At 40.4% G+C, this 11,231-nt stretch overlaps 1 protein-coding gene and 1 long non-coding RNA gene across 2 annotated transcripts in view; one reads left to right on the forward strand and one right to left on the reverse strand.

The window, feature by feature from the left end:
• LOC144070883 (neural-cadherin-like) overlaps nucleotides 1-4,511 on the reverse strand; it is a 107,687-nt gene extending 103,176 nt beyond the window's left edge. The window contains exon 1 of the mRNA XM_077595393.1: nucleotides 3,262-4,511. Coding sequence (XP_077451519.1) covers nucleotides 3,262-4,246 — 985 coding nt within the window. The 5' untranslated portion in view covers nucleotides 4,247-4,511. The remainder of the gene's footprint in view (nucleotides 1-3,261) is intronic.
• Nucleotides 1-7,154, forward strand: part of LOC144070886 (uncharacterized) — a 41,434-nt gene extending 34,280 nt beyond the window's left edge. Inside the window, exons 4-5 of the long non-coding RNA XR_013299487.1 lie at nucleotides 3,346-3,493; nucleotides 6,906-7,154. This is a non-coding gene — a long non-coding RNA (uncharacterized LOC144070886). The remainder of the gene's footprint in view (nucleotides 1-3,345; nucleotides 3,494-6,905) is intronic.
• The last annotated feature ends 4,077 nt before the right edge of the window (nucleotides 7,155-11,231 follow it).

An 11,231-nucleotide genomic window follows, 5' to 3' on the forward strand; every position in this document is an offset into this window, starting at 1 on the left:
TAGCTTCCATGGCGGCTAGACGTGCAATATGTTTTGAGATTCGTTCATTCGCAATCTTCCACTCGGTATTCATTTATTATGCATTCTGTTTATCCTCGCCAAGAGATGGCAGGGGTGCTGTAGCTTATGCCAGCCAACTGTGGAGGACATCCTGAACCACCCTGATTGCCAGTAGTAAATGACACATTTGGAAGTCCTTCCATTTTTTTTTCCTAGAAGGCAGCTTGTTGGGACAGTAAAATAAAGTAGTAGTAGAAAATTGTGCATAACGCCAGACCCTTCCAGTCGAAATGGGAATGTAGACACCAATGTCTCTAAATCCGTCACGCAATAGAAAAGCAACCACAAGGAAGCTCAAATCAGGTAAAGGAGACGACTTCAATCAGACATGTGTGCTAGGGGGCAATCAGGAGAAACGTTCTACCCTCTCAGACAAGCATCGGGATTCAGCTGGGAAGGCTGTAGTAAGCATAAAGGACATGGCGGGCCTTTGATCAGGAAGGGAGAGTTACCTAGGCGGGAGAGATCAAATGCAAGAAGGTATTTGAGTGTCGAAAGCGGCTTATTTCGCCCGTTGCATCCGGAGCGAGATATTGTCAGATATCCGCCCGGGTTTTCCTGCCCCAGAAAATCTCCAGACATCGCTATGCAAATCGGCAACCCAATCAAGAGCGCAATTAGAATCCGGGAAAAGACAACTCTCCCCAGCGATTCAAACCAAAACAAGATTTCTTAATTATGAGTGTGTTCTGTTTTTTTTTTCCCCCCGTCCACATGTGAGCCCCGCCTTCCGCCTGCTAATTTGAGGGCTTGTCAGACAGTGGCGGTACCATTTCAAATCCCTCAGCCTAGAGAGTGAAGCGAGAGGGGGATTAGAGGGGTAATGCCAGTAGATGAGAGCGAGCGGGCCATAGTGGTTTGCCACTCTGCAAGGATTAGCTCCCAAAACTACTTCACAGTCGCCAACTGTGTCAATCAAGGACATAATTCAACCAGTCTACCAAATCTCTGGGCAACAAACGGTTGCTGGACTTTTTGAAATGTTTGGAAAATGGCTGTTGCAAATCATCAAAGGAGAACTAATGCGAAGCTCCTCTCATATCTTTTTTTTATTTTGGGGTGTGCAAACCAATGCACTTTGACCTATCAGCACCTGGAAATACATCAATAGGTGGCTGTACTTCCATTCGTGTCTGCTAGTTGGCAGCAGTCAGCCGCCGTACTAAAACCTGGCCCGTACCAAATTTTACTAAATGCTACATTTATTCAATAAAAGGAGAGTAATGCCTAAACATAAGATTTTTTTTTTGTCTTTTAGCCCATGGTGGTTACTATACCTGGAATGCTCATGTTCATGTTTTTAACTGCCTTTTTTAAATAACTTCATTATTAAGTGCTAAAATATATATCTTTTTAATTCTCATATTTAGAATCCTGCAATTAATCAGGTTTAGACTAAAGAAGGCCATATGTTATTCAAACACAAAACAATGTTTGCATTAGTGCTGAATGAGCTTTTGAAAATAAATTGATATAAATGTACTTTCATGTCCATTTTGATTCTTTTTTTTTTTACCAAAGTAGTATACAAAAATTGCCACCTTTTGTCTAAAATGTAGTAAAGCGATGAATTGGGATTGAATCAAATCATATGAGGGAATACACACCCCTAACAACCAACATACAGGCCTGCTGTTAGTTTACCCAAATGACTCAAAGGGGAAAGGGTGCTGCTGAACTGGAAAGAAAAGTTGAGCTATTTGGCATCCACCAGACCTGCCAGGCTTGGCGGATGACTAATTCTGAATATGACCTAAATAAGAGCACGGAGGTGAAAACCTTATGTTGTGGTGTGTTACCGCAAAGGCGACAGAGCCACTTCGCCTGCTGGCAGGAATGAATGGAGCCGTTACAGTGAGATATTGCATGGAAATCTCATTTCCTCAGCAGGAACTCTGAAGATGGGTCATCCTGCATCGTGACAATGACCCAAAATAAATTGCCACGGTGTCAAAGAAGTGATCCAAAAGAATATCGAGGTCACCAATTGATGCAGTCTGACTCCAGATTTCAACCCGAAAGAAAACCTGTCAAAGTCGAAAGTTCTGGAAAGCTTCGTAAACTTCATAAAATGTCCCAACTTTTATTTGACACAGAACAGTTTTTACAACGGTTCCTCAAATCATGATGAAATTTATGACTCTGCAGGCATTGTGCTCCCAAGCATAAACCATGAGGCAGTCGGCTAAAAAAAAATATGCTGGGGAGATGAGCTTGTGCCTTTTAAATCCTTCACTGCTATTGACGGCAATAGACGTCCAATTTATGTAGACAGTCAAAATATTCCTGTCAATTGCACTAAAGGATAATCAACCACATGTCCAACACAAACATGCACTCAGATTATCCATACATAAAACTACAACGTATCGTCACTGTTACTTTGCGTACTCATGTTCGCTAATTAAAAGACTTTGGGCAAAAATACGGTTTTATCTTTTTCAAAGTGGCTACGGAATGAACGTCCAATCAACAAAGGCCAAAAAACAAGCATAATAACACATAACTCACATCAAAGCTACATAAACGCCCGTATACCCTCAAAGACCAAAATTGACAACCACATAAACAGAATTAGAGACGCTTAATTCCTTTCATCCCGGTTCAATTCAGCCAGCAGAAGTACAAAACGAGTATTTTCCCAGCTGTTTATATATGCCAGACCAAATGTTATGGAGGGATTGCAAATATGGTGGCTAGTGGTGTAACCATAAATTGGTTGGTTAAGCAAAATAATCAAATAAATAAAAGCAGTAGGAAACAACATTTTAATTGCAATGGAGATTTAAAAAAGCGTTATGTAGTTTTAAAAAGTTTGAAATCATCTGATGTTTTTTTTAAAATCAATGAATGGAATTTTTTTTAGGGCTCACTTATGTATTATGCATATCCAAAATGGCGGTCAAATGCATAGCTATGGGTGGTGTTTGCAGATTTTTTTTTAAAAAAAAGTTTATTTCCTAACTGGATCATTTCTAAACTATGAAAAAACTCTCACCCCAGAAACGTTCACTTCAAAGTTTGTGCGCACATTCTGTGCATGTAGTTATAATTTTGATTTAAAAACACACTCCTTGGTAATGTTTCAGTACCATTGACGGGCGTGGACGTCCACTAGTTAGATCCAGACGAATTGGACGTCCATAGCCGTCAATGGCACTGCACAAGTTAATGATCGACACCAGGGTCAATTGAACCTACCTCGTTTGTCCCGAATCTTAACCGTGAGTTCCACAAAAGGTTCCGATTCCCTGTCCAGCTTCCTTACAATGGTGATATCTCCAGTTTCAGGACCCACGGATACGGGAGAGCCGTCCGAATCCGGGCGAAGGAGCTGAAAAGCTGCCGACTGGAACGCGTTGGCACTCAGGCTGGTGATCACCGAGCCCACGCTGGCGTCTTCGGACACGTTGAGGGACAGCGAAACCGCCGGGTAAAGTGACGCCCTCGGTGCCCGCCTGAGCCGCTCGACCTCGGCCGCTTTCCCGTCCATCCACTCGCGCGGAGAAAAAATCAGCCGCACGCGCTGACTGCTCTTGGGCGGCCATCCGTGATCCACAGCCGAAACCCAGAGTTCCACGTCCGATCGGAGCCCCAGAATAGAGTCGAGCAGCAAAACTTGGCCCGTCTTAGGGACCACGTAAAAAGTGCTATTTCGGGGGAACGACGCGTAGGTCAGCCGAGCGTTTCGACCGCTGTCCGCGTCAACGGCTCGCAGTTGGTAAACCACGCTTCGGACGGCCGTAGTGTCGTTTAAAGTGACACGCGTGGATTCCGCTTGAGAAAAAGTCGGCTCGTGGTCGTTGACGTCCAATACGTCCACTCGGACCCGAGCCACGTCCACCGGCGCCGCGTCCGGAGATGAGCAGGCGCCGCAGCAGGAGGCCACTCTCAGCCGGTACTCCGAGCGCTCTTCCCGGTCCAGGACCCGGGAAGTTCGCAACAAAACGTCGCCCCGTTTGTGGTGCACGAAAGCGCGGAAATCTCGGCTGCCGCCACCGTCCACTCGGAAGGTGATCCCGGGCGTCGGGCAACGTTTTGCCCCGTCGACGCGCCTTAGCGGAATCCTCAGGCCGATTACTTTGGAAGCCACGGGGGAGTTCTCCAAAATATGCCCGCGGAAGAAAGGCAGTCCGGCCGACGGCGTCCACAGGCAACACGTGAGTGACAGAAGAGCGAGAATCATGTTGCTTGCAAGTTCTCCAAAAGGCCGCCTCTGAGCGCTTCGGGGCGGCTGGGAAAAAAAAACAAATAAACAAACCAAAAAAAATTAGGAAAAGAGCCGCGATGTCGCCGCCTGGTTCCCTGTCGTCCTTCCGGGAGACGCGTTGAACTTGCGGCTTTCGGGGGACATGCCGAGGGCTTGTTGCCTTGCCCCCGCACGGCGCTGCAGGCTGTTTGGCTCTGCTCGCATCCAGCTTTCAGGACCTACAGCGCTGGACAGCGCCGTGCCGTGAGACGGGGGAGGAGGAGGGAGGAGGGAGGAGGGAGGAATGTAAGGAGGGAGGGTGGAAATAGCGCCCCACCCTGCGCGATGTTGGTCAACCGTTCTCCTTTTTTTTTCGCCAGCACACACGTTGAGGGAGGGAGAAGAAGAAGGATGGGGGGTCTCGCCTTTCTGAACTCGTGTCACAAATCCACCCTGAGATTAAAATGTTCTCGACAGAAGGAGGGAGGGGGGGAGCGAGGGAGGGGGGGCAAGAAAAACCACTGTCACAGATGAGCAACTGGAAAAAAGACATATGTTGCTGTAAAGATGGACTTCCAGCACTGGCCTCGATACGGCTCGCTGGCTTTTGCGCTTAAATGTCGGGGGAAATTAAGAGGGGGCTTGCCAAGGCTGCCGTTGACGGAGCTAGATGTCCATTTTGACCATTTGATGAAAAAAATGGAAGGACATGATATGAAAAAAACATCTATTTACTATTGGTTTTCTTCTACTACTAATACTACTACTTCTACTACTTAACTACCATTGCTACTTCTACTATTACTATTTCAACTATTACTATTTCAACTATTACTACTACTACCTCTATTACTACTACTGCTTCTACCAATACTACTTCTACTACTACTTCTACTATTACTACTTATATTATTACTTCTACTACTAATTCTACTATTACTACTTCTATTATTACTTCTACTACTACTACTGCTTCTACAATACTAATTCTACTACTACTTCTACTATTACTACTACTACTGCTTCTACAATACTAATTCTACTACTACTTCTACTATTACTACTACTACTGCTTCTACAATACTAATTCTACTACTACTTCTATTACTACTACTACTGCTTCTACAATACTAATTCTACTACTACTTCTACTATTACTACTACTACTGCTTCTACAATACTAATTCTACTACTACTTCTACTACTTCTACTATTACTAATTCTACTACTTCTACTATTACTAATTCTACTACTACTGTTTCTACAATACTAATTCTACTACTACTGTTTCTACAATACTAATTCTACTACTACTTCTACAATACTAATTCTACTACTACTTCTACTATTACTGCTGCTTCTACAATACTAATTCTACCACTACTTCTACTATTACTACTTCTACAATACTAATTCTACTACTACTTCTACTACTACTACTGCTTCTACAATACTAATTCTACTACTACTGCTTCTACAATACTAATTCTACTACTACTGCTTCTACAATACTAATTCTACTACTACTTCTACTATTACTACTTCTATTATTACTTGTACTGCTACAACTGCTTCTACAATACTAATTCTACTACTGCTTCTTCTACTATTACTACTTCTATTATTACTTCTACTACTACTAATTCTACTACTGCTGCTGCTGCTATTACTCCTACTACTACAACTTCTATCATTACTATATTTCTACCACTACTACTATGTCTGCTTGTGAATCATCATGATCCTTCCTAAAGAGAATCCTCTAAGTAACAAATCATGTAAAGTATAAATTTTACATGGCTCAACTTCATCAGTTTCTGGGAATTCTCTTACATCCTGTCTTCATATTTGACATGCTCGATCAATATTTATACGCGTGCGCGGAAATATGTCCTACGATGTATACGCGCGCCTACGTCACCGTTGCGCTTCTTCACAGCTGACTTTGAATATATATCCATTTAAAAATGGAATCCGTCATTGCAATTTTAGTGGAATCCGGTCTCCGCGGAAAATTGTTATTTTCGAGGCAATAACTACAAGTGAGCCCCCAGATATTTGTGGGTGGCGGCAGCAGCTGGAGCACAAAGCTCATATTGCTTCATAGCGGTGCTTTTTTTGTTTGTCTGTGGGGAGGGGGTATGGCAAAAGGTGTGTGTAGTGTCAAGCCATCACTAGCTGTTCCGACTTTGTTAGTGTTTTTAAAAGTGCAGGACTGTGGATTAAAAATAAGATGCAAGGGTTTCTAGAAATTGCAATTTCTGGGGACGTGTGGAAATGCTTTTTGGTCAAAAATATTTCCCATTTGGGTGCTCGAGTGGTTGGCACGTCCACCTCGCAGTTCTGGTATCCAGGGTTTGATCCCAGGTGTGTTAGGGTTAGTTGGGGTTTTGGTTGGTTTGTTTGCTTTTCGGCTCTTATGTCCCTCCAGGCTTCCATTCCTCTTGTAAAGAGCTGCGTATACTTTGTAATCAACCCTTGTCTGTCTATTTAAACCCCGTGGGTTTGTTAGTCATTGTCGGATCGTCTGCCTTGTCTGCTTTACCCTGCTTTCTTTTCCTTCATGCCATGTTACCATTCTTCATGTTCCATGTTCCTTGTTTCCCCATGTCCGGTTGTATTTTGTTATTTATTGCTAAATCCTTATGTTCTACAGATTCCTACCTTAAGAAGTCAAGTTTTGTGAGAACATCCATTCCAAGTCTTTGACTGCTTCCCTGGATTTGGGCCCTACACTACGTTCCACGCTCTACGTCGCACCCGAGACGTAACAAGGTGAGTCCCTGGGCTTGTGTGTGTTTTCTCTGGGTACTCCGTTTTCCTCCCACCTCCAAAAAAACATGCATGGTAGGCTAAAAGAGGGCACGCAACAAAATTCCGGTTAGAAATAACATTTAAAAAACAGTACGCCTGTTAGTTTCACAATGTCATATTTGTATGAAATTGTAGCATCCCTAATTAGCCCCCAATTCCGGACACTTTCCAACTTTTCCTTGAACGATTTCATAAGGGCGGTTCATATCACATCTGTTTTGGTGTTGCCCGGCAGAGAATGAATGGCTCTCCATTTCTACTTGAGAGGAATTGAAAGGCCGGCATGCTCATAAGAAGCACAAAGCCTTCATGATACGTTCCCCCTTTTAAGACGCAAAACATGAAACAGGCTCATCGTCCGTCTTTCTTTACGGATAATCAAGAGCCGGCCGGAGGGCATTTTGCCGACGTACCGCAAGAGAGCCCATAAACATCAATAAAGCAATCTTAATGAATTATTGACCAAATGTATTGCCTTCATTCAAAAACAGACCAAGATTTCAAGGGCGACTTTTCGTTTTCTCGTGAGCTGCCGTCGACGGTGATAGACGTCCAATCTTGTGTCTCTTTTCAGCGTCCTGCTGGGATTTTAAATGCGTTAAGAGCCAGTAGATGTCCAATCCGTTTGAAATGGGAGGCCTGGTAGCCTCTCAGTTTAGATGGTTTGGGTGTTTAATACAGCTAAACTCATTTGAAGAGTCTTAATTTTTAAATTTATGAACGCAAGTGTTTTTTTATGAGTTTGAATGGATTCGCTGGCGAGAAACTCATTTAAACAGTTTTAATTGACTTGATTGGACATCCACCATCAGTAACTCAAGCAAGATCATACAAAGTCAGTCCTCCCTAAATCAATTCAACGTCTATCAAAATTGATCCCAGTCCAGGAAGACGTGAGAATGTTACAATAATACACCCCCCAAAAATACTTAAAATGATTAGCCAGAGCAGCTCATTTAGCTTCTCGTTTCCAATAGATGGACAACTGCTCTGATATCTGTAAAACTCAAGCACCCCCTTGCGAAGACTTATTTCAGACAGAACAAAATGCTGACTTGAGCTTTCGTCCTGGCTTACGACTCCCTCGGGACGTCTCCTCCTTGGAACCTCAGGCAAAAGGCCGTTAAAGGTGCTAGATAAATATGAAGACATCTCTCCCACGTATTAGCTGCAGATAATTAGATTTGATCTGTGATCCCCCCAAGGCATCTACCACCCACTGTCCTTTTTAAACTGCGCTGGCTTGGAAAAACAGCGGCGTTATGAATTATGGAGCGGCTTCGTCGGCGTCTCCCGTCAATGGCAGCACGGCCAGATCTTCGCCAAAAACCACATCCGAGCCAGGCCGCCTCATATTTACGCATCATGTGGAAGCGCTTCTTTGTTTTGGTGGCTTTAAATAAAGAAACCGGTGTTGAGTAGATTAGGCAAGTGGGAGGAAACCAGAGCACCCGAGAAAAGCCATGCAAAATCATTTGTTTTTACCATTATCACTACATTTGCACTTTCGAAAGAGCTTCCATGTCACTCAAGCAGCGTGTGTCAAGGGAGAGCTGGAGCCTATTCCAGCCGACTATGGACACCCGCAATGGGTGGCCAGCCAAATGCTGGGCAAAAGGAGAAAAAGGAAAATCAATCATACTCTGCTAAGGAAAATTTTGCGTACAATTGGAAATGTGGAGGAAACATAAAATAAGCTTTACGATTCATGGTAAATTTTTAAAGAAAAAGCCGTTCTATACATGGTCCTTTTTTCAAGTAAAAATGCCTTACTATTCATGGTCATTTAAAAAAATGCCTTAGTATACGTGGTCATTTTTTAAGAAAAAAAAGCCTTACTCTACATGGTCATTTTTTAGGAAAATGTCTGGCTATACATTGTCATTTTTTAAGGGAAAAAAGCCTTGCTATACATTGTTATTTTTTCAAGAAAAAATGCCTTACTATAGATCAGGGGTCGGGAACCTTTTTGACGGAAAGAGCCATAAAGAATTCATATTTTTAAAATGTTAATCCTTGAGAGCCATGCTCCAAATCTAAACCCCAACATACATGAAAATGTGTGCCTTTTTTAGTCACTTCACCACTTTTAAAGTACAAAAAGTCTCTGAATTCTTTTGACAACATTGTTGCGTTGTTGCTAATCAATGAGTGTCAATGAGAATATCCATGCCGAAGAGTGCAATGAAAGAAAAAATATTGTCGTAGTGTCAATGCCATAATACCAACGTAACGCTCCTATTCTAGCGCTTTATCACCAGTAGTTTCCATAGTTTACCTCACAGGTTAGCGGAGAGCCATATGCACCCATCAAAAGAGCCATATGTGGCTCCCGAGCCATAGGTTCCCTACCCCTGCTATAGATGGTCATTTTTTTAAAGAAAAAAAGGCTTAATACACTGTCTTTTTTAAGAAAAAAGCCTTACTATACTATGTCGTTTTTTAAGAAAAAAAGTCTTACTATACTACGTTGTTTTTTTAAGAAAAAAAACCTTACTATACTGTATTTTTAAAGAAAACAGCCTTACTATACTATGTCATTTTTTAAAGAAAAAAAACCTTACAATACTGTCGTTTTTTAAAAGAAAAAAGCCTTCCTATACTATTTTGTTTTTTTAAGAAAAAAAGCCTTACTATACTGTGTTTTTTATAGAAAAAAAAGCCTTACTATACTATGTCATTTTTTAAGAAAAAAAGCATTACTATACTATGTCGTTTTTAAAGAAAAAAAGCCTTACTATAATATGTCGTTTTTTAAGAAAAAAAGCCTTACTATAATATGTCGTTTTTTAAGAAAAAAAGCCTTACTATACTGTGTCGTTTTTTAAGAAAAATAAGCCTTACTGTACTATATCATATTTAAAAGAAAAAATGCCCTACTATACTGTCATTTTTTAAGAAAAAAAGCCTCATACTATGTCGTTTTTTAAGAAAAAAAGCCTTACTATACTATGTTGTTTTTTAAAGAAAAAAAGCCTTACTATACTATGGCATTTTTAAGAAAAAAATGCCAAACTATACTGTCGTTTTTTAAAGAAAAAAAGCCTTACTATACTATGTCATTTTTAAGAAAAAAAGCCTCACTATACTATGTCGTTTTTTAAGGGGAAAAAAGCCTTACTATACTATGTCGTTTTTTAAGAAAAAAAGCCTTACTATACTGTGTCGTTTTTAAGAAAAAGAAGCCTTACTATACTATGTCGTTTTTTTAAAGAAAAAAAGCCTTACTATACTATGTCGTTTTTTAAGAAAAAAAGCCTTACTATACCATGTCGTTTTTTTTAAGAAAAAGTCTTACTATACTATGTCGTTTTTTAAGGGGAAAAAAAGCCTTACTATACTATGTCGTTTTTTAAGAAAAAAAGCCTTACTATACTATGTCATTTTTTAAGAAAAAGAACCCTTACTATACTATCTCGTTTTTTCAGAAAAAAAGGCCTTACTATACTATGTCGTTTTTTAAGAAAAAAAAGCCTATGTCGTTTTTTAAGAAAAAAAAGCCTATGTCGTTTTTTAAGAAAAAAGCCTTACTATACTATGTTGTCTTTTGAGAAAAAAAGCCTTACTATACTGTCTCGTTTTTAAGAAAAAGAAGCCTTACTATACTATGTCCTTTTTTAAGAAAAAAAAAGCCTTACTATACAATGTCATTTTTTAAGAGAAAAAAAAAGCCTTACTATACTGGGTCGTTTTTAAGAAAAAGAAGCCATACTATACTATGTCGTTTTTTTAAGGAAAAAAGCCTTACTATACTGTCGTTTTTTAAGAAAAAAAGCCTATGTCGTTTTTTAAGAAAATAAAGCCTTACTATACTGTGTCGTTTTTAAGAAAAAGAAGCCTATGTCGTTTTTTAAGAAAAAACGCCTTACTGTAATTTGTCGTTTTTTAAGAAAAAAAGCCTTACTATACTGTGTCGTTTTTTAAGAAAAAGAAGCCTTACTATACTATATCGTATTTTAAAAGAAAAAATGCCAAACTAAACTGTCATTTTTTAAAGAAAAAAAAGTATTACTATACTATGTCATTTTTAAGATAAAAAGCCTCACTATACTGTCGTTTTTCTGAGAAAAAAAGCCTCACTATACTATGTTGTTTTTTAAGAAAAAAAAGCCTTACTATACTATGTTGTTTTTTAAGAAAAAAAGCCTTACTATACTGTCGTTTTTTA

Source organism: Stigmatopora argus, chromosome 3 (assembly GCF_051989625.1).
Source record: "Stigmatopora argus isolate UIUO_Sarg chromosome 3, RoL_Sarg_1.0, whole genome shotgun sequence".
Lineage (NCBI taxonomy): Eukaryota > Metazoa > Chordata > Actinopteri > Syngnathiformes > Syngnathidae > Stigmatopora > Stigmatopora argus.